The sequence below is a fragment of the Schistocerca americana genome, chromosome X (assembly GCF_021461395.2).
Source record: "Schistocerca americana isolate TAMUIC-IGC-003095 chromosome X, iqSchAmer2.1, whole genome shotgun sequence".
Taxonomy (NCBI): Eukaryota; Metazoa; Arthropoda; class Insecta; order Orthoptera; family Acrididae; genus Schistocerca; species Schistocerca americana.
In genome coordinates, this window is record NC_060130.1 from 609458460 (window position 1) to 609482715 (window position 24256).

General features: G+C 38.1%; 1 protein-coding gene across 1 annotated transcript in view; it reads left to right on the forward strand.

The window, feature by feature from the left end:
- The window catches only part of LOC124554918 (protein unc-79 homolog), an 859177-nt gene that overhangs the window by 54462 nt on the left and 780459 nt on the right, over positions 1–24256 (forward strand). Inside the window, exons 7-9 of the mRNA XM_047128608.1 lie at positions 2670–2902; positions 3016–3230; positions 23778–24034. Of these exons, the coding sequence (XP_046984564.1) occupies positions 2670–2902; positions 3016–3230; positions 23778–24034 (705 nt within the window). The remainder of the gene's footprint in view (positions 1–2669; positions 2903–3015; positions 3231–23777; positions 24035–24256) is intronic.

Sequence of the window (24256 nt, forward strand, 5' to 3'; positions counted from 1 at the left end):
AGAGCTTCCTTACAATGGTAAGTTTTTGCTCTTGCTGCACGTAACTCATGAGATCAGCAAGTTGGAAGCAAAGATGTTACTGAGGGTACCGGAAAGAATTCAGATTAAAAACTCTTGCTGTTCGCTGATTATGTCACATATTTGTCACCAGACATTTATGTGGCATTCAGAAATATTAATACAAAGCACAATGAGTTAAATAGGAGCAATGCCAGAAGACAGTCTAGTGCTGTTGTGAAGCACGTCTACAGCAAGGTTACTGCTGTTCTAGAGACTGTCCTTGCAACTGTCCATTAAGTGCAAGCTGCATCTGTGGAGTTTCAGTTAGCAGAGCAGTGATTATTCTATAGATGATACCAAAAAAGGCTGTGGCTGGTCTGTGCTGTGTACTTTATGGGACATGGGTTGCAAAGGGTGTTTATTGCCCACTTGATATGTCATGGGCAGTGTTATTGACAGCAATGTGCAAGTGCAACAGTGCCCTCCAAGCTTCTTTCATGCACGTTTTCTGCATGACTATCGCTCTTGGAGACAAGGCTCACCTTTTCCCTGAAATGGCCATGTATGGCCTGTAGTGTTCATGTCTGAGTTTCTGGTGAGATGGAGGTCAGAGGCATTCTGGAGCCAATGGACTGCCTAGCTGCTCTGATGTTCATTCTGAGAGACAGTTTCAGGCCCATAGGCTACTACCGAAGGCTTGTGGTTTGTAAATAACTGATACTATACACTGTAAAGAAAAATGTGAAACTTCTTCATAGTACATATGTAATTGACAGTGCCTCTGGGTCTATTTGGGAGGAGGTAGTTGGAGCCTAATTGAGTGTTTTTACTGCATACATGAACAATCATTAACTACTTCCAAGTTTCTTATGCACCAGAATGACACTTGTTCCACATTGGGATGCATCTACTGTAAAAATCATTAGTTTGCATGGTATAAATATTAGTAGACATGGACCAGACTGGAGCTTACTCTTAAACATAAAGTGTGTTTTGTTGCAGTCCATAGACTGTACAGTACACCTCAAAGGTAACTAAGTGGGCAAATGATTTCAGCCATGTTCAGAATGAACTTCTTCATAGTAGTTAATTTTTCCTAGGAGAACTTGTAAATCTGTGGTACTCTTTTGGTTCTGGTAATATGTCTACAGCTTCTAAATAGAACAGTGTGAGTGATATGCTCATTGAATTAAGAATATGACGTAGATGTTCTAGTTGTTCTTTAAAGAATGTACATTTTTGGCCTGCCTCATGCAGCTTGGAGAAGCTGATTTGCAAATTATTCAAGTGATCATGCTGGTCCTTGCCCATAATAATAATGTTAGGAAGGTAGTTTGCACACTCCAGTTTTTTTACTCCAAAAATCTTTGAAAATGATGGCTGCAGTTGCTATTCTGAAATACAGTATTTTATATCTATACAGGCCAAAGTATGTATTAATAACTGTGAGGTCACAAGAAAGCATCAGGCTAAGAGAAATTGCGAGTAAATTTTGATTTTTAAAAATGTCCACCAGTTGCTAACTCGCAGAGCAGATTGTACGGATATGTAATGGGGTATGAATCTACCACTGATGGTGCATTAAGTGGGCAGATACAGCTTAAGATCTTCAAAAACTCAATTTTTCAAAAGTATTATTTTTTATTATGCTCCGCATTAATACAATGACTTCATATTATGGGACTGCAATCAGAGAAAATTCTGATACTAACAGGGGAACAGCTATATTGGCTATATGGTGTCATGAATTCTGATTCTGACTCAGTGCATCATTTTTGTCCCAAGGGAAATGATAATGATGTCCATATCATGTGCAAAATGTTGATAGCTATGGGCACAAAAAATACTTGACCAGTTGCAGTGATGGGATCTATCAAGTGTGTGCTTAAAAATTTAGTGGCCACAGAGCTCTTAAAAGATGGTTTGGAGCTAATGCACAAAATGTGAATGAGTCACTGAACAGCAAAATTTGGAAAGTTTGTCCCAAGTTTGTTTAATGAACATAGTAAGAGCATGTGGACTATCAGACCAATTGTGTGATTGGATTGAAGAGTTCCTAGATAACAGAACACAGCATGTCATTCTCAATGGAGAGAAGTCTTCTGAAGTAAAAGTGATTTCAGGTGTGCCACAGGGGAGTGTCGTAGGACCGTCTGCTGTGACAGAGAAAATTCTGATCTGTTTTATTTTGTCTTAGAATCCACTTAAATTCTTACCTTTGTTTATTTCAAATGACTGTGTATTTCCAACAAACAGGGCAAAAACGTTATGGTGTGATAGATAAAACATGTATATTCATGAAAGCAGAATCAATCAGTAAACATTATTGTGAGAAAAAAATCTTTTGATCTTTTCCTTGAAGTATATGAATGCTATTATTACTGCTCATATGGACAAGTGACCAGCAGACTGCAGCAGTTAAATATAGAGACTACATTTCCCAAAGTATTGGCGGGCATAATATTTTTGGCAGATATATGTTTCTCTCTGGAGCCACTCCCTGAAGAAATGATGTTGCATCAATAAGTGACTTGGAAATTTACAGTTTCTTTGAAGGATTAAATTTACTCTGAGATTTGTTTAAACATCTGTTTTGTGTGTGATTTTAAAATTTGAGGTCTTACAGCAGTTATCGTTGTCTAAAACTGATCTTTCTTTTTCATATTTAGATGACTTCGTTCCATTTGTTTGCCAGCGAGATATGTGTCCCAGTGCAGGGAACGCTGAAGCAGCAAAAGTTTGTTTTGATCATTGCATTTCAATCACGTTTGCCAGTGATAGTCCTCCACCTTTGTATCTTTGCATAGAATGTGCAAATGAAATACACAGGGAACATCCAAATCAAATGTTCTTTGACATATTACATCCAATGCAACAAGTATCAATGACTTGTGAAAACAAGGTAATTTCTGCAAGTGATCTTAAGAACTCTGTACTGTTTTGAAACTCTTAAAATTAATGTTTCTTCCTACAGCTCTCCTTATTCTAGTGCATTAATCAAGCTCTATATTTTAGAATTGCAGGGGTACTGACAAGTATGCTATCTCAATTTGCTTTTCAACTGAATGTGCAAGCTACAATGGAAACCACCCTATAAGATATTGTCAACAGTGCCACAGCATCAGGCATAATAATCGCCGAGGAATGGATCATATTGTGCATAAGAGTTTGCCATACATTTGGGATATGGATACCAAAATGAAATCCTATTTGGTGGAAGCAATAGTCAGGTTAGTAACATTATTTTAGTCCTCCCAGAAATTCATTTTAAAACATAAACAATATTTATGCCAGATATTTGTTTACATCTAGTTTGGTGTAATTGTTTGTATGTTCTGCGGATCATACATAATTTTGAGCTTTGCTATGATGAGGAATGAGTCAGTTTTATAATAATAGTACACTTTTCCAATGAAAAATAAATATGACAGCATTCTGACCATTTACAAAAGTGTCTGAAGCTACCTTTTTTAAATTTTTTTGTCTGCAGTGAGTGATTTATACATAACTGTGTTCAATCTCTCTCTCTCTCTCTCTCTCTCTCTCTCTCTCTCTCTCTCTCTCTCTCTCTCTCTCACACACACACACACACACACACACACACACACACAGTATTGTTGATTGCATAACGGTTTCAGGGCCCTTTTTTTTCACTAAAAACAACAGATCCACTGTCATGGTATGAATAATTCTCTGTAGACCCTTTAGATATAGTTGACATGCTTGTACTCTTGATTGAAAATCTGACCCTGTGTTGCACTATGAAATTTAGAACTAAATTACTTTGTCAACATTGAGTAACTTCATCAACTGAACTGAATTAGGGACTTACCAAATATACTCAAAGATGTTGCTCAAGGGAACATAGAGTTTCACACTGAAATGTGAGAAGACCTGGACGTACATACCTACAAAATGTTGTTGCCCAAGAACTAAGTGAGAATGGAAAACACACAGGCCTTTGGTAAGAAATCCAACTTCATGTCTCTCATTTAACTGTATCATTTATCGAGCATGAATTTCTTTCCATATGTAAGACATCATACAGAAACCAATATTTTGGTACTGGCCAGTAGACAACTCTAGTAAACTTTATGAACATTTGTTGCATAGGCTCATGTAACGTTCTAGTAGATTATATTTGAATTTGATATGCAAGATTTTGTTCCATTAAGAGCGAGGTGTTGCGACTTCCTTGTGGACAGAACTCAAAATATTGCTGTTAATGGAACAAAATCAACAGATGGAAAGGTAATTTGTGGAGTACCAGAAGGAAGTGTGATAGGACTGTTGTTATTGTGGTCGTCAATCCAAAGACTGGTTTGATGCAGCACTCCATGCTACTCTATCCTATGCAAGTCTGTTGATCTCTGAGTGACTACTACAACCTACATCCCTCTGAATCTGTATACTGTATTTATCTCTTGGTATCCCTCTATGATTTTTTGCCTCTTGACACTTCCATCCAATACCAAACTGGTGATCCCTTGATGTCTCAGGATGTGTCCTATCAACCAATCCCTTCTTCTAGTCGGGTTATGCCACAAATTTCTTTTCTCCCAATTCAATTCAGTGCCTCCTCATTAGTTTCGAGGTCTACCCATCTTGACTGTTACTGTATACAGCGTATGTAAATGATCTAGTAGAAAGTGTTGGATGCTATTTAAGACTGTTCACAGATGATACAGTTGTCTGTAACAAAGTAGCAATGCCAGAAGAAAGTATTCATTTGCAGAATGACCTGCAGATGATTGATGAATGCTGCTGTCTCTGGCCATTGACCCTGAACATAAATAAACGTAACATACTGCACATAAATAAGAAAAAAAATCCATTCCTATAGAACTACATTATTGATGAGAAACTGCTGGAAACAGTATCTACCGCAAAATATCTAGGAGTAACTATACAGAGCGACCTTAAGTAAAATGACCACATAAAAGAAATACTAGGAAAAGCAGAGGCTGGAAAAGGTTCATAGGAAGAATGTAAGGAAGCATAACTCATCCACAAAGGAAATGGCATATAAGGTGCTTGTTCAACAAATTCTTGAGTACTGTCTATCAATGGGATCCTTACCAGGTAGGACGGATAGAAGAGAGAGACAAGATCCAATGAAGAGCAACACATTTCATCATGGGATCATTTAGTCAGTGTGAGAGCACTACCAAGATGCTCAACAAACTCCATTGGCAGACATTACATCTACATCTACATCCACATCCATACTCTGCAAGCCACCTGACGGTGTGTGGCGGAGGGTACTTTGAGTACCTCTATCGGTTCTCCCTTCTATTCCAGTCTCGTATTGTTTGTGGAAAGAAAGATTGTTGGTATGCCTCTGTGTGGGCTCTAATCTCTCTGATTTTTATCCTCATGGTCTCTTTGCGAGATATACATAGGAGAGAGCAATATACTGCTTGATTCCTCGGTGAAGGTATGTTCTCGAAACTTCAACAAAAGCCCGTACCAAGCTACTGAGCATCTCTTCTGCAGAGTCTTCCACTTGAGTTTATCTATCATCTCCATAACGCTTTCGCGATTACTAAATGATCCTGTAATGAAGTGTGCTGCTCTCCGTTGGATCTTCTCTATCTCTTGTATCAACCCTATCTGGTATGGATCCCACACTGGTGAACAATATTCAAGCAGTGGGCAAACAGGTGTACTGTAACCTACTTCCTTTGTTTTCGGATTGCATTTCCTTAGGATTCTTCCAGTGAATCTCAGTCTGGCATCTGCTTTACCGACGATCAACTTTATATGATCATTCCATTTTAAATCACTCCTAATGCGTACTCCCAGATAATTTATAGAATTAACTGCTTCCAGCTGCTGACCTGCTATATTGTAGCTAAATGATAAGGGATCTTCCTTTCTGTGTACACGCAGCACATTACACTTGTCTACATTGAGATTCAGTTGCCATTCCCTGCACCATGCGGCAATTTGTTGCAGATCCTGCATTTCAGTACAATTTTCCATTGTTATAACCTCTCGATATACCACAGCATCATCCGCAAAAAGTCTCAGTGAACTTCCGATGTTATCTACTTGGTCATTTATGCATATTGTGAATAGCGATGGCCCTATGACGCTCCCCTGCGGCACACCTGAAATCACTTTTACTTTGGAAGACTTCTCTCCATTGAGAATGACATGCTGTGTTCTGTTATCCAGGAACTCTTCAATCCAATCACACAATTGATCTGATAGTCCATATGCTCTTACTTTGTTCATTAAACAACTGTGGGGAACTGTATCGAACGGTTTTCGGAAGTCAAGAAACACGGCATCTACCTGGGAACCCATGTCTATGGGTCTCTGAGTCTCGTGGATGAATAGTACAAGCTGGGTTTCACACTAGCGTCTTTTTTGAAACCCATGCCGATTCCTGCAGAGTAGATTTCTAGTCTCCAGAAAAGTCATTATACTCGAACATAATACGTGTTCCAAAATTCTACAACTGATCGACATTAGAGATATAGGTCTATAGTTCTGCACTTCTGTATGACATCCTTTCTTGAAAACAGGGACGACCTGTGCCCTTTTCCAATCCTTTGGAACGCTATGCTCTTCTAGAGACCTTTGGTACACCGCTGCAAGAAGGGGGGCAAGTTCCTTCGTGTACTCTGTGTAAAATCGAACTGGTATCCCATCAGGTCCAACGGTGTTTCCTCTTTTGAGCGATTTTAGTTGTTTCTGTATCCCTCTGTCATCTATTTCGATATCTACCATTTTGTCATCTGTGCGACAATCAAGAGAAGGAACTACAGTGCAGTCTTCCTCTGTGAAACAGCTTTGGAAAAAGACATTTAGTACCTCGGTCTTTAGTCTGTCATCCTCTGTTTCAGTACCATTTTGGTCAAGAGTGTCTGGACATTTTGTTTTAATCCACCTACCACTTTGACATAAGACCAAAATTTATTAGGATTTTCTGCCAAGTCAGTACATAGAACTTTACTTTTGAATTCATGGAACGCCTCTCGCATAGCCCTCCTCAGACTACATTTCACTTTGCGTAAATTTTGTTTGTCTGCAAGGCTTTGGTATGTTTATGTTTGCTGTGAAGTTCCCTTTGCTTCCGCAGCAGTTTTTTAACTCTTTTGTTGTACCACGGTGGCTCTTTTCCATCTCTTATGATCTTGGTTGGCACATAATCATCTAATGCATATTGTTTGATGGTTTTGAACTTTGTCCACTGATTCTCAACACTATCTGTACTTGAGACAAAACTTTGGTGTTGAGCCATGAAGTACTCTGAAATCTGCTTTTTATCACTTTTACTAGACAGAAAAATCTTCCTACCTTTTTTAATATTTCTATTTACGGCTGAAATCATTGATGCTGTAACCGCTTTATGATCGCTGATTCCAATATTTCAGTTATGTTTGTCACCAGAATGTCTAATATGTTATCACCACAAGTCGGTTCTCTGTTTAACTCCTCAAGGTAGATTTCAGATAATGCACTTAAAAAAATTTCACTAGATTCTTTGGCCCTGCCAGCCATTATAAACATTTGAGTCTCCCAGTCTATATCCGGCAAATTAAAATCTCCACCCAGAACTATAACATGGTCGGGAAATCTACTCAAAATATTTTCCAAATTTTCGTTCAGGTGCTCTGCCACAACAGCTGCTGAGCCAGGGGGCCTATAGATACATCCAATTACCATGTTTGAGCCTGCTTTAACCATGACCTTCAGCCAAATTATTTCACATTTCAGATCTCCGTCAATTTCCTTCGATACTATTGCACTTCTTATCGCTATAAACATGCCTCCCCCTTCACTGTCCAGCCTTTCTCTGCGGTATACATTCCAATCTGAGTTTAGAATTTCATTACTGTTTACATCTGGTTTCAGTCAACTTTCTGTCCCTAGTACTATGTGGGCATTGTGACTGTTTATTGATGAGAGCAGTTCTGGGACCTTTCTGTAGACGCTCCTGCAGTTTACTATTACCACCTTAATATTGTTATTCCCTGTTGCATTTTGCCTACTACTACCACCTTGTCACGTCTCAGGAGGCATCTTGTCGGGCCTACGGAGGGAATTCTCTAACCTAAAAGACCCATGTGGGCACTCCACATGTACTCTGCTAACCTTGTAGCCACTTCCTGCGTGTAGTGCACTCCTGACCTATTCAGGGGGACTCTACATTTCTCCACCCGATAGCAAAGGTCGAGAAATTTGCACCCCAGATCTCCGCAGAATCGTCCAAGCCTTTGGTTTAAGCCTTCCACTCAGCTCCAAACCAGAGGACCGCGATCGGTTCTGGGAACGATACTACAAATAGTTAGCTCAGATTCCACCCTGCGAGCGAGGCTTTCTGCCTTCACCAACTCCGCCAACCGCCTGTATGAACTGAGGATGACCTCTGAACCCAGACGACAGGAGTCATTAGTGCCAACATGTGCAACAAATTGCAGTCAGGTGCACCCAGTGCTCTCTATCGCCGCCGGCAGGGCCTCCTCCACATCTCAGATGTGGCAGACAGAGTGAACACTGGCCTTTTTCCCCGACCATTCCACTATTTCTCTAAGGGGCTCCATCACCCGCCTAACGTTGGAGCTCCCAATCACTAATAAACCCCTCCCCCCGTGTGCCTGCTCAGACCTTACTGAAGGAGCGGCCACATGTCCACTCACAGGCACAGCGGGCGATGCCACACAGCCAGCCACCACATTGACCCTCCGCCTCGTGCGCCGCCAATGCCGCTGAACGTGCCACTTCCCTTTGGGAGAGGGTGGCCCAACCGCGCCCGGTACCTCCGAAGACGTCTCGACAGCAGGGACCATGGGTGAAGCTTGTAACACCTGGGGTGTACTATTCGACGCACCAGACTCCACACTGCCGCGACACTTCGAGGCAGCAGCCTGAAGATGGATGACCGCAGCCTTCAACACATTCAGCTGTCCGCGAACAGTGGCCAGCTCCTCCTGCGTCCGTACATAGCAATCACACATCTTATCCATCCTAAGAAATCACTTTACTGTAGAGAGTTAATCAACATTTAACTAGACTGGTAATTCACTAAAGGCAGCTAATAGCTGACTAAACTGTGATTACTAGACACTTCTATTTGGAAATAATGAAAATAAGCACTAACTGTCTCTGGACTGTATTCAAAACAAACACTAGCATTACTGGCACTGCAGCTGACTAAAGGGACTCTCTCTGACTGTATTCAAAAACAAACATGAAATCTATGGAACACTATTACTAGCTGAAAAGCAAATATATTTTATAACAGCTATCAACCACTAGCTTCATGGTATGTAGAATAAACTCAAATGTGACAAGCTGTGGATCATTATCTATCACTATTCTGAGAAGTAACCCCAGTGTCAAAGATGTTGGTCAAGACCCAGAATGACACATGTGGACCTTATTATCGAGGACACATGTGAGAAGTGGGAGGGAGAGAGCATCCAGCACTACCAGCCACACTGGCATTGTGAATGGTCTAGCGTAATTAATGTGCATCTTCTTCCAAGGATGTTCAAATTTTGACCAAGGCAGTAAATGGTACTGGGTTCTCTCTATTTACTTAACCAGATAAGATTTGGAGCACCAACTCCCCTCTTACGTCAGACCCGGGTTTTACAGATCCAGTACTTTTTATCTCACAGTGAAACAAGATTTGATTTTATGTAATGCCATTTGAAATAATAGTACTCATTAATAATTATAAGGGGATGTTCAAAAGATTTCCATTTGAAGTCCGTACACTCCACAATCGGTATGCCAATCAGGCAAAATCACCAAGAGCATTGAGACAATCATCCCACCAATACCACAAAACTAGAAGATACCCGTTCGTTAAAACACCTTGTCCTGTTGCATGAAGAGATCCATAACTACCTGCTGCATGTCATCTTCTGACAGGAATTGTCGATCCTTCAAGGCCTTTTTTAAGTGACAGAAGTCGTGATAATCACATGGGGACAGATCAGGGCTTTAGGGGGGATGCTCAAGTGTTTCCCTCTTGTATTGACGTAACTTCTGCATCACAACATTTGAGATTTGGGGATGTGCATTACCATGAATCTGCATCATCCCTTGGCACACCACTCCACAACAGTGGTTTTTGACTGACATGCTGCCCCATACACATTCCTCATTCTCTGATGGGTGTCTATCGGTGTTTTTCGTTTTGCAGCCAAGAAAAGAATAACAGCATGTTGGTCCTGTTTCTACACATTTTGGAATAACATCGCCATAGTTCATGTTTCTTCACTTACTGCACACAATCGCAAAGACATGAATGCCCACTAATCCCTTGCCTACACGGCAGTGCTTATATACCGGCAATAATAATAATAATAATAATAATAATAATAATAATAATAATAAAACCCGTGGAGGCCCGGGAAAAGAATAAGCCTCAGGTATGTTCTGCCAGTCGTAAAAGGCAACGAAAAGAACAAACCACTAATAGGGCTAAGCCCCCTTTTAGTGTGATTAGTTGGTTCAGGACAGAACTAATGAAGCCTCGGACAAGCCCTGTCTTGGTCTGGGACGACGCTTGAACCCTATGCCCGTCCACAATGGTAACAACACTGCTAGCCACACGGAAAATGATTTAAATCCAAATAGAGGTGTTTTGCAGGATATGCTTCCTGCAACCACCCTAGAAGGAAAACAAAGACAGAGGATGAGATGGTCAGATGAAGTTAACCGTCACCTCATGTTCTGTTATTACCAAGCAACAAACTTAGGAACCAACACAGATCACAAGTATACACAACATTTATTACCAGATACCCAAAATTAAAATTTTTAACAGAACAATAACTAGCTGATCAGATCCATGTAATAATCAAAAATGACAGGATACCCCAGTCAGAATTAGAAAACATCAAACAACAAGCAAAACAAATACGGGAACAAAATAATGTGCAATCAGAAGAAGAAGAAGAAGAAAATACAGTAATGGACTCGAACATCCCAGAGTAAACAAACAAAGAACAACATGCATCAATTAAACAGTCAGAGGAAAATGAAATCTTTAGACAGCCACCAGAACAAGCGCAAATAGAACACGAAGTGACACACATGTTAGATATAGAAGAAAAATTTCAGCTGACATATATAGAATACAAAGACACAAATACAGACATTAGACCATTCTTGCATAGACCACCAGATAACCCACAAGTCGAAGCAACAATAACAACTATCAACACAATCATACACAACAAAATAAATGAAAATACAACTATGGAAGAGTTACAACTACTGGTTTATATAGGAGCACTCACTACACTAAATATACCCACTAGGCAGAGATCAGAACCAACCAACAAACAGAAGAAACCCACAAAACCAGCGTGGCAACATAGGTTACAGATCAGAATAGAGAAACTGAGAAAAGACATTGGACAGCTAACACAATTTATAAGAAATGAAATATCAGACAAAAAACGGAAAAGGTTAGGTAAAATCTCACAACAAGAAGCGATAGAGCAATTAGATGAACAGAAGCAGAAATTACAAGCATTGGCCAAACGACTTAGAAGATACAAAAAAGTGAAAATAGAAGGAAACAAAAGTAAACATTCAACACAAACCAAAAGAAATTTTATCAGACAATAGTTAACACACACGTTAAAATAGACAATCCACCAAACATAACAGACATGGAACACTTCTGGAGCAACGTATGGTCAAACCCGGTACAACATAACCGACATGCACGGTGGATACAAGCAGAAACAGACACATACAAGATGATACCACAAATTCCTGAAGTGATAATTTAGCAACATGAAGTCACCCGAGCAATTAATTCTACGCACAATTGGAAAGCCCCTGGAAAAGATAAAATAGCAAATTTCTGTCTAAAGAAGTTCACCTCAACACATTCACATCTAACTAAATTATTTAACAGTTACATTGCAGACCCATACACAGTCCCTGATACACTTACACAAGGAATAACTTATCTGAAACCTAAAGATCAGGCAGACACAGCAAACCCAGCAAAATATTGCCCCATAACATGCCTACCAACAATATACAAAATATTAACTTCAGTCATTACACAGTAATTAATGACACATACAACACAGAACAAAATTATAAATGAAGAACAAAAAAGCTGCTGCAAAGGAGCATGAGGATGTAAAGAGCAACTGATAATAGATGCAGAAGTGACATCAAGCTAAAACTAAACAAAGGTCGCTACACTACGCATACATTGATTACCAAAAAGCTTTTGATAGTGTACCCCACTCATGGTTACTACAAATATTGGAAATATACAAAGTAGATCCTAAATTGATACAGTTCCTAAACATAGTAATGAAAAATTGGAAAACCACACTTAATATCCAAACAAATTCAAATAATATCACATCACAGCCAATACAGATTAAGCGTGGAATATACCAAGGAGACTCATTAAGTCCTTTCTGGTTCTGCCTTGCTCTGAACCCACTATCCAACATGCTAAATAATACAAATTATGGCTGTAATATTACTGGAACATACCAACACAAAATCACACATTTGCTATACATGGATGATCTAAAACTACTGGCAGCAACAAATCAACAACTCAACCAATTACTAAAGATAACAGAAGTATTCAGCATTGATATAAATATGGCTTTTGGAACAGACAAATGTAAGAAAAATAGCATAGTCAAGGGAAAACACACTAAACAAGAAGATTACATATTGGATAACCACAGCGAATGCATAGAAGCGATGGAAAAAACAGATGCCTATAAATATCTAGGATACAGACAAAAAATAGGAATAGATAATACAAATATTAAAGAAGAACTAAAAGAAAAATATAGACAAAGACTAACAAAAGTACTGAAAACAGAATTGACAGCAATAAACAAGACAAAAGCTATAAATACTTACGCTATACCAATATTGACCTATTCATTTGGAGTAGTGAAATGGAGTAACGCAGAACTAGAAGCACTCAATATACTGACACGATCACAATGCCACAAATATAGCATACATCACATACATTCAGTAACAGAAAGACTCACATTAAGCAGAAAGGAAGGAGGAAGGGGATTTATCGACATAAAAAAACCTACATTATGGACAGGTAGACAATTTAAGAAAATTCTTTATAGAATGAGCAGAAACTAGCAAAATACACAAAGCAATCACTCATATAAATACATCGGCTACACCATTGCAATTTCATAACCAGTTCTACAACCCTTTAGATCACATAACATCAACAAATACAAAGAAAGTAAATTGGAAAAAGAAAACACTACATGGCAAGCACCCGTATCATCTAACACAGCCACACAACGATTAAGACGCATCCAACACATGGCTAAGAAAAGGCAATATATACAGTGAGACGGAAGGATTCATGATTGCAATACAGGATCAAACAATAAACACCAGATATTACAGCAAGCATATTATTAAAGATCCCAATACCACAACATTTAAATGGAGACTTAGCAAACAATAAATAGAAACAGTAGATCACATCACAAGCAGATGTACAATAGTAGCAAATACAGAATACACCAGAAGACATGACAATGTAGTAAAAATAATACATCAACAACTTGCCATACAACATAAACTAATAAAACAATTCCCACATACAAGTATGCACCACAAAATGTACTGGAGAATGATGAATACAAATTATACTGGATCAGAACCATTATAACAGATAAAACAACACCACATAACTAACCTGACATCATACTCACCAATAAAAAGAAGAAATTAACACAACTAATCGAAATATCCATACCCAATACAACAAATATGCAAAAGAAAACAGGAGAAAAAATTGAAAAATACATCCAACTGGCTGAGGAAGTCAAGGACATGTGGCATCAGGATAAAATTGACATTATACCAATTATACTATCAACTACAGGGGTCATACCACACAATATCCACCAGTACATCAATGCAATACAGCTACATCCAAACTTATATATACAACTACAGATATCCGTAATTATTGATACATGTTCAATTACCCGAAAGTTCCTAAATGCAATATAACATATACCGTAGAGTTAAAAGGAAGTCACGCTTGATCGAGGTCCGCATCACTTTCCATTTTTGACCAGACATAACATCTGAGAAAAGAAAGAAATAATAATAATAATAATAATAATAGTAGTAGTAGTAGTAGTAGTAGTAGCAGTAGTAGTAGTAGTAGTAGAAGATGTATAATTTATTTATGTGTGTACGAAGGTGAGATTTTCCCATGTAACATGTTATAATATTCGTTACTTCATCTGTGTTGATACTGCTACTTCGTTTATTCTTTCTGTAAATAGTTCGAAGCATTAGGCAATTCATAACATTCCTTCTTCCCATAGTAAGTCATCAGTTTTATAGTTTTCATAAAATAATTTGTTTACATATTTAAAATACGCTTAGGTATTTAAATACTGCATGTCATTAAACTGAACTGATAACAGCCCACAAAGAACATGCTGACTTGAGTTCTGCCAAGTCTCACTAAGCTATTGGTCTTCATGCGGACAGTAGAAAAACATGTTCTGGGAATCCCGGGTGGTGTGCCAATACAAGTTTATCTGTAGCTGGTATAGATCAGGTACATAGTTGTGTTTTAATTCGTCAGAGCTACCAACATTGAGGAGAATCTCTCAGTAATGACACGGCAAATGTGGAGTAGGGCGGGGGGCACCCAGAAAGGGAGGAGCACCCAGAAGGGGGGGCACCTTCCACCACCCCTCACCTACCGCTACCAGAAAGTTTTAAAAATTAGAAGCCTGATTTAGGCCTTTAAACACTATATTTTAAACATTTTCTGACCCTAAATAAAGATGGTATATGTAATTGTTCATATATTTATTTTTATTTTTGTATGAAAATTAATCCAAAATATCATTTTCAATAAAGAAAATTACTTCAGCCTCAACATCACTCACATTTTGAATGAATTGATGGGCGAATCTGCAGTTGATGACCCTCTGCCAGATCTGCATTTACTAGTGACTGCTGCTTCCTTCATACATTCATTTCTGCCCCATAGAAAGCATCGCCTTTTTGTATTTTTTTAAATTTTTGTTTCACTGCCCTTTTTTATGGTGGCAGCTCATATAACTTGTTGATGATAAACTTTCCCAAAATCAGGTAACAAATCTTGTCAGTGTTTTTGTTGTTGTTGCTGTTGTGGAATTGGGAAATGACTTTTTTTTTTTAATCTAGGTCATTGCTTCTGGTGCCAAGCATCAGAGCAATTTTTTGTAGCGAGTTCTTCTTTTGTGTAATATTTTGATAACTATGACTCCAGACATTCCAGAGGCACTTCACTGCCTCACAGAGTGTGGCGAATTCATAAATTTTGCTTCTTGTCCATTCTGTTTCACAAATGAACACACATAAAGACAAATTGCAACACTACAGGCAGAGCAAAAACAAACACTACCACTACATAGTAATGTATGGTGATTGTAGGCCATTGTTCCTCTCTCCTGTACTGATACAGCCATGGAACACTGGTTTTGTGTTGCCAAGATGTTGACAACACGCAAACATCAGTAATCCAGTACTATCCATGACCAATGTTGCAGGACATGTTTTAAACTCAGTGTAAACGTGCCTTTAGCAAGACATGGTGACAAAATCATTTGTAGACAAGTTCACCGCATACTCAGGAAGCAAATCATTACGGTCTATAAAACATTTTAGTAGCGTATGATTAGAGTAATGTAAACAGTACTTGTTTGATTTTCATAATACATCAAATTGTAAAATGTCTATTTCCATAATTTTTAATAACCCCCCATCACACTGTAAATAAGGCAATAAATCTGTAATAATTGTGGATAGTCCATAATAGTTGGCAGCCATGATTCATAGTTAATTTTGAGAGTGGTAATGACTTTTAATATTACTTCACTCCATTGTTCAGAAGTAATTCTGAAGTCCAATTTTCACTGTGTGGGCAGCTTAGCTCCATATAGTCATTTTGGTATGCAATGTACAGTTATAGTAATATATATTTGAGAGTTGAATTGGCTGGCTGCTGAAACTGCTGATCTGGTTCTCACTCATTTGGGTTTCAACAGCCTGTATGCAAACTATCTACTATCTGTGTAGTATATCTATGTCAGTTACATGGCCGGCCGCGGTGGTCTAGCGGTTCTAGGCGCGCAGTCCGGAACCGCGCGACTGCTACGGTCGCAGGTTCGAATCCTGCCTCGGGCATGGATGTTTGTGCTGTCCTTAGGTTAGTTAGGTTTAAGTAGTTCTAAGTTCTAGGGGACTGATGACCACAGATGTTAAGTCCCATAGTGCTCAGAGCCATTTTTTTCAGTTACATGTTCAGCAGACTGACATTGGTCACATACTACTATTTGTATGCCTTTTCCCTGCAGTTCTCTGGAATGATCCAGTACATATTTCCTTAAGACTCTCAGCTGTCTGCTCAAGGTCACTTATTCCTGCTCGCTGCACCTGACATACATGAGTTTCAAAGTGGGTTTTATTAGTAGCATGATTTGTTCTTCCACATTGCTACATTGCTTACACTGCATGAATGAACTCATAGCATGTTATTCTCTGTGGTGGCCTATAGGATGCTTCTACACAGGGCGGAAATAATGGCACTCTTTTCTGCCATAGTTACAGCTGTTGCCTCTTATCTGTATGTATCAACCCATGGTTCCATCCAAAAATAGAGTGTGATTAAGTTTATGTTGCCAGTAAGCTTGCTTGTTTCTATAAGTCTGCAGATATATTCCTGAAACTGGTGTTGCATATTACACCTTCACTGTGCACTGAGAGATTTCCTTGTTATGTTGTTAGATGGTGCTGAACGTATGACAGACATAATAGTTTATGCTCCGACATCTATCACGACTTTAGTATAAGGTTTATAATGTGAATTTGGCTCCTGATTAAATCCCTCACCAGTATCTCCACTCCTACAATTCTTGTTTTAATTAATTTCAAGAGTACACAATGATCAAAGTCATTGTTTTTCTGTTTGGCCAAATCACAATTTTTGAAGAAATCATTTGATGTATTCCATGACTCATGCTCATCAATTACACAGTCTCTCTGAAATTTACGCAGTGGCTTACCACAATTTTTTTCTCAGTGCTTTTTCAGCAGCTTAGGTTTGCAGCACTCTGTTACTAAACTGAATGTAAGGCAGTCTTCCAGATGCCAAATGTTCTGCTATGTCTGGTGTCTCAAGACTATTGGCATGTGGTCCTTCGGTGATCTTGCTGCATCACTCACGTTTTTCTGCTTGGCCTGTTTATCTAGTTTGACTTTGGGCTGAACTATCAGAAACTATCATTATCCTATGCTAGCACTAATAACGCTCTCATGTTTTACACCATTCTTGTTTGATGCAGTCACACACAAAGATTGTGGTGTGAGAGATGAAATATCATCCGTCAGCAAGATACCATTGTATTCCCAGGATATGTAGATGAGCTTTTTTCCAGATAAGATACAGTAGCCCAACAGAAAATGAGAAAGCTGGTTGATGAGAGAAGTTTTAATTGCTATATCCATTTGCCGATGAGCCAGGTGTATGTGATTACTGATGTCACAATTATTGACAAGTGATGTTAGCACACCTACTAAGCCATTGTCAGTGTAGATATACTAGAATCTGTGCAATTCCTGCAAAGCACCTATCTTCCTCCTGGTATAATTGTCTCTTCCTGATCTGAAGGTTACTCCTTCTGAAGTTTCTGGACTGGTCTTTCCGGAGCACTGAGTCAGTCTCCCTGAACTAGCCTAAGTAGCCACTGAATATTCTTCCAGTGGCCAGTACATAGTTTGGTAATTATTTCAATAAAGAGGAAAGTGTTAACAGATGCTATGTAGTCCAGTTCTAACAGTGGTACTGTGTAATTATGGTGTGGAAAAATACCTGACTCAGTGTTTCCAATTTTTGTGGCATTAAGAAACATAGTGGTTTTGTAAGTAGCACATTATGTGACAGCATTCATAGTGTGTTAGGTAGTTGTAATAGTTAAACAACTGGTTAACCTGAACCACACAAATGTGTGGAAACTTTCATCATCTTGGCTGTCAGAGGTAACCAGTGTACAGATTGACTTCCCTTGCATAGTTCTCCGATTAGGTAATGATTGCAGGCATTTTAACTGAAGGAGCATGGCACAGTGACATGTCTCATTTTCCATTAGGCACTTTGAGACGGCTCCACACCATAGCAGCAGGTTCCACCCTATTCACTGATGTTTCCCAATGTAGATCAAATTGTCATCTAGAAAACACCTTGATGATTACCATTGTGCTCCCATAGTCCAGTCAAAACACTAATCCATGTTGTTCTAGCCATGTGGTAACACAGGCAGACTGGAGCAGCAATATATAGAGCTGTACAGGCAGTAGTTTAGTGGTATCATGTAGTAAGTTGTATGGTTTTTAATAAAAATTGACATATCAGATGAAACAAAACATGCTGAAATTTGAGGCATATCACTGACTATGTTATTTCACTGATTTTACAGTACTGCATATGCATTTGATGGTGAGTACTTTTTATGATTTTCTGTCCACATAGGTGAATTCATAGATAAAACTAAATAAGACTACAGGGATGTCACAAAAATGTTTGAGTGTTTTCCCCTAGGGTTCATTCAAACATACACAATTTTTATTAAAACTTCCTTCATCTGGAGAGACCTAGGATTATATAGAACTACCTAATGATGTTCCAACACAGAAAATTAGTAAAGTTGCTCAGTGATTATCACAGCACACTAGCATTTGGTAGTAACTTGGTTTCCCATCCAACCACTCTCATTTAGATTTTCTCGTGGTTTTCATCAACTGTTCGTTTGAAATAGGACTCTGCTGATTTGTTTTCCCATGTCTTGTCCTACCTGACATTGCCTCTAATAATCCTATCATCAGTGAGATGTTATTTATTTATTTATTTATTCATCTGTGGAACAATAAATATTGTATGGATGTCGTCAGTTTACAACACATGAGCACACATTTACATTTACAATGAAACAGGTTTCTCATATTTTGTGTAGTTTTTATAACTAGTCGTACACACATTTATAATTACACAATATTTTGGTGATAATGTCATACGTTGCTAATAATCTACACCTATGTTAAATATTCTTTTACAGTATAACAACTTTTACTTACTAGAAAGGTTTTAAGCTTTTGTCTGAAAGTGAGGGGCTCATTTATCTCTTTAATTTCTTGTGGTAATTTGCTATACAGTTTTATCCCATTATAAAATATAGTTTTTTGCGTCTTTGCCTTGTTCTTTCTATCTAGATGGAGGTGGTGACAAGCTCTCTTTTCATGGTCATGTATTAGGCTGTTTGTGTTGTACATGTTGAGATTTTTCTTAATGAACATTATGTTCTGAAAGATATACTCACAAGAAACAATTAGAATTCCTAGCTTTCTAAATAATTCTAGACAGTGGGCCCTGTTGTTGCTGTTTGTTACTATCCTTATGGCTCTTTTTTGTACTTTGAACACAGTTTGTATGTTACTGGCACTTGTTCCCCAAAACATGATCCCATAGCTGAGGACTGAGTATAGATATCCGTAATATGTTATTTTAAGACAGGTATTATTGCATACCGGTGCAAGGATTCTAAGAGCATAGCATGCTGTGGATAATTTCTTTGCCAAAATGTTGACATGGTTTGTCCATTTCAGTTGGCTGTCTACATTCATCCCTAAGAATTTGGTACTTGTTACACATTCTAATTAATTATTATTAACTTTTATTCTAGTGGCATTGTGTTTTTTGTTCAATTGGAAGTTAATATAGTTAGTTTTCTTTACATTTAGGGTTACTTTATTTTTTAATGACCAGTTGTGGACATCATTGAGAGCCTCGTTTGCTCTTTCTGACAGTTGTGTTGGATTTTCACCTGTTATTACTATGTTGCTGTCATCAGCAAAAAGTATTTTTTCTCCATGTCTGATACTTTGTGGGAAGTCGTTAATGTATATAAGAAACAATATTGGGCCTAATACACTTCCCTGTGGGACGCCTATATTCACATTTTCTGGGTCAGACAGGTGTTTTATAGGGGAATTGTTTGAAACTTGTGATATCTCAACTCGTTGAACTCTGTTTTCCAAGTATGATTGGAACCACTTCTTTGTCACACCTCTTATTCCTATTTGCCCTAATTTATGAAGTAAGATTTTGTGGTCAACTGTATCAAAGGCCTTGGACAAGTCTAAAAAGATACCACTTACATTTTCACCTTTGTCCAGTGCTTCTAAAATTACTTTAGTGAATTGTGCTATAGCTGATTTTGTGCCTTTTCCGGGCCTAAAACCAAATTGGTCTTTGGAAAGAAGATTATATTTATTCAGGTAATTTAGCAGTCTCTTTTTGACTAGCATTTCTATTATTTTAGAAATGATAGACAGTATAGAGATCGGCCTGTAGTTCTCTACATTTTCCACATCTCCGTTTTTAAGGATAGGTATAACTTTTGCTTGTTTTAGGTACTCCGGAAAGTATCCAGATTCGAAAGATTCATTACTTATGTCTGTTAATGGGCCCTTTATGGAGTCTATACAATCTTTGATTACGCAGACTGGGATTTCATCAAGTCCTACTGAAGTTTTATTTTTTAGTTGGTGTACTACTAGTGCCACTTCCCTTTCTGTAGTTGGCAAGAGCACCATTGAGTTTGTTGGCTGGTTCTGAGTAGGTAAATCATACGTATCTGGAAATTTCTGCTGTAATTTTTTTGCAATACTACTGAAATATGAGTTTACAAAATCAGCTAATTTTTTAGGGTTACCTACTGGTACATCTTTGTTTTTAATATGTGAATTGAGGTCCTTTTTAGCAGAGTTAGATGTTTCCTGTTTGACGATGTTCCAGGCTGCTTTGCTCTTGTTTTCAGCTTCAAGTAATATTTTGTTGTTTGAAAGTTTTTTTGTGGCTAGCAACACCTTTCTGTATATTTTCCTGTACTTTTTGTAGAGTTGCAGAACTTCTGGGTTAGATAGATTATTTTTTATGGAGTTGAGATATCTAAGAGTTTCTGAGGATTTTTGGATACCTGTAGTCACCCATTGATTTCTCTTTGTAGTTTTAATTTGATAAAGAGTTTTGGGAAACATCTCTTCAAATCTGAGTTTAAAAATTGACATGAACTTGATAAATTTCTGATTTGCATTGGTTTCTGCATAGACTTCCCTCCAATCTTCATATTCTAGCTGGGATTTAAACTGATACAGGGCTGATTTGGAAAACATTCTTTTGTATGTACAAAGTTTAGGAGGGGTTTCTACATGAATGTTAGTTTTTAAGATCTGGCAGAGGTGGTCTGATAGGCCCAGGTTTTGGACAACAGTATGACATTTTTTACTATCAATATCTGTGGCTACATGATCTATAGATGAGGAGGATTCTTTCGTTATTCTAGTTGGACAATTAACAAGGGAGGATATTCCATAACAGCTTGGAATATTCACATATATGTTGCTAGCCTTATCAGGCTTCATCATATTAATGTTTAAGTCACCACAGATAATTACATTTGCTTTTGGTCCAGAAACCTTGTCTAAGCTTTGATTCACTTTTGAGAAGAATATATCAATGTCTCCACTGGGAGAGCGGTAGACACAAAATATGACTAATTTTTTTGCTATGCCAGGTCCTATTATTTCAACAGCGGAAAGTTCGAAATGTTTGTCCTCACCTAGATCTAAAAGATCATATCTAACTTTAAATGACATACCTTTTTTTTTTACATAGATACATGAACCTCCACCATTCATTGAGATTCTGCTATAGTAACATGCAAGGTCAAATGAGGCTAATGCAATGTGTTCAATTTCCTTCCCTTTGCACCAGTGTTCAGTGATACACAAAATTTGGCTATCAAAATTTTCCAATTTTACTTCTAGCTGTTTTGCTTTGTTCTTTATGGCTTGAATGTTTTGGTGAAACACTGTTAGGCATTTGTTTTCACTTATCTTGGTGGCGCCTTTCCCTTTAGACCTGATGCTAAAAAATCCTTTAGATGAGCTGGTGGCATGGTTATTCTTCTGTTGATGACAGTGGAGGTGAGTCTGTTGCCAGTTAGACTTGGAAGTTGGTGTATCTGAAGGTATCTGCCTTATGTTAGTCTTTTAATTGAGGCCAGGTACCAAAAATCCTTGTTGTAGATTCCTCTGCTTGCAAGCATTTATCTCTTTCCCTGTTATGTGCTGTTGTTCACTGCTTTGCCCCAGCAAAAATCCTGGCTTCTCAAAGGTGGCTGCCTTCTTCTGGTGTGATGACTGCTCCTATTACCACTGCTGCTGTGTGCTGTTGTAGTGAATGCCAGTGATTCTGGTTGCTTGGTTATTGATGTTGGAACTACTGCTTCTGATGTTGCTGTGACTGCTAATGATTCTGGTTGGTTGGTTTTTGGATGGTCCATTTGCGTGCTGCTCCTGTTTTTGCTGGTGTTTCTGCTATTGGAGATTTATACCATCCCAGTTCAGTGGCTGTCACTTTGTAATTGCATTTAATTGCTTCCCTTATTAAGTTTCCTAACCTGGCCTTTCCATTTCTGTTAAGGTGAAGCCCATGTTTCGTAAAACATTCTCTGTCAAGTGTGCTTGAGTCAATTAATTTCACATTGCTGAATAGCCTACAACTACTTTTAAGTTTCGCATTAATTCTGTGAATTTCCTTATTCACACATGACCATTCAGGTAAATCATGCCTGTGGGTAAAGTTCACCAGTAAAATGTTTGTATTTGACAGTACTAGCAATAGACTCAAGGGCTGTTTATACATTTTCATAGCATTGTTTTCGTAAATGTCTTTAGCTCCTGCGCAGATTACAACACTGTCCTGCTTGTCATAGTTATATTTTACGATGTTTTTCGTCACTTCTTTGAAACCAGCACCTGGTTTAACTGTGCCTGTCTGTGACTGTCGTTGATTTACTATTTACTTGCAGTTCTTGAGAAATTCCTTTGGCGTGACTGTCTCCAAAGACGTCGACTTTTGATTCTTTCTTCTTTGTCACACACGTCGGTTTTTGTTTATTTGTATTTTCACTTTGTTGCAAAACGTCGTATTTGTTTTTATCGCAAAATGTGACAGATTTTACGGAGTTTGTTATTCTTTTAGTGGATGAGGGATTACCTTTTAGCGACACTTTTATCCACTCGCACGTTGTTTCACTGTCTTGCATCACTTCATTAGCGTTTTGCATATCCTTATTGCAGGCATCACTACTATTCGACAGAACACTGTACCTGTTTTTATCTGTAATTATAATTTCATTTTCTGCCTTTGATGCCTGTCTATCGCTTCCTTTCCGCTTCTCATAACTCACCAGGTTCCCGTTTTGTGGCTTTATTGTTTTATCATTTAGAATATGGCGCAACTTTTTCAGCTCACAGTTTTCGTTAGTTATATGCGAAATCTCACGTCTTAGAACATCTACTACTTTTTGTAAACTTGAAATACGTTCGTTTAGTTTTTCGATTTCACTTTTACAATTTTCACAGGATTCCTTTTTTACGACAGAACAGTAACTTTTATTCACTCGTTCACTATGCATCACTACACTCGTCGCCATCATAATCTTCCTTCGTTCTATTCCTGCACAGAAGCTGCTGGGGGACCAATCTCCAGTTTAGGTCTATGAGCTATTTTTATTTTAAGCCAAATGAAATCTTTGTTCAAGTGAATTATAGCTTAAAATGTGTGAAATTTGTCTTTGAGTACAAATTTTATTTTTGGATTCTTAATTTCAGAAATGTGTTACCCTTCACTTTTTTTCCTCCAGTTTGTTGAAAGAAGCAAAACCCTTAAGTATTGAAGTGAGCAGAGAAACTTCAGATATCCACACAAAGGCAACATTGTTAAATGTTCTGAATGTAGCAGACAACATACCAGTTGAAGAGAGGCAATTACTTGGACGTTATGGTGTATGGCTTTTAGTGGGACTTTGCACACCAAATGAAACAAAACCTGTTGAGATTCTTGGCAGATTGCTGGCCATGTTATTCCACTGGTTTGATATTACTGCATATTCATTTGATGGTGAGTACTGTTTATGATTTATATTTGTGTATATATGAATTCACAGGTACAAACTATATGCGACTGTAGGACATCAGCTTACCATTCAATTTGAAAATGATTTCATGAGGGACACTTCAAGATGAACAAAGCACCATTTAATCAAGTTAATGGTTACTCTGTGTTGTATAAATGTTCAAACTACGGCTTGATGATTTTGGTGCAGTAGATAAATGATGTAGT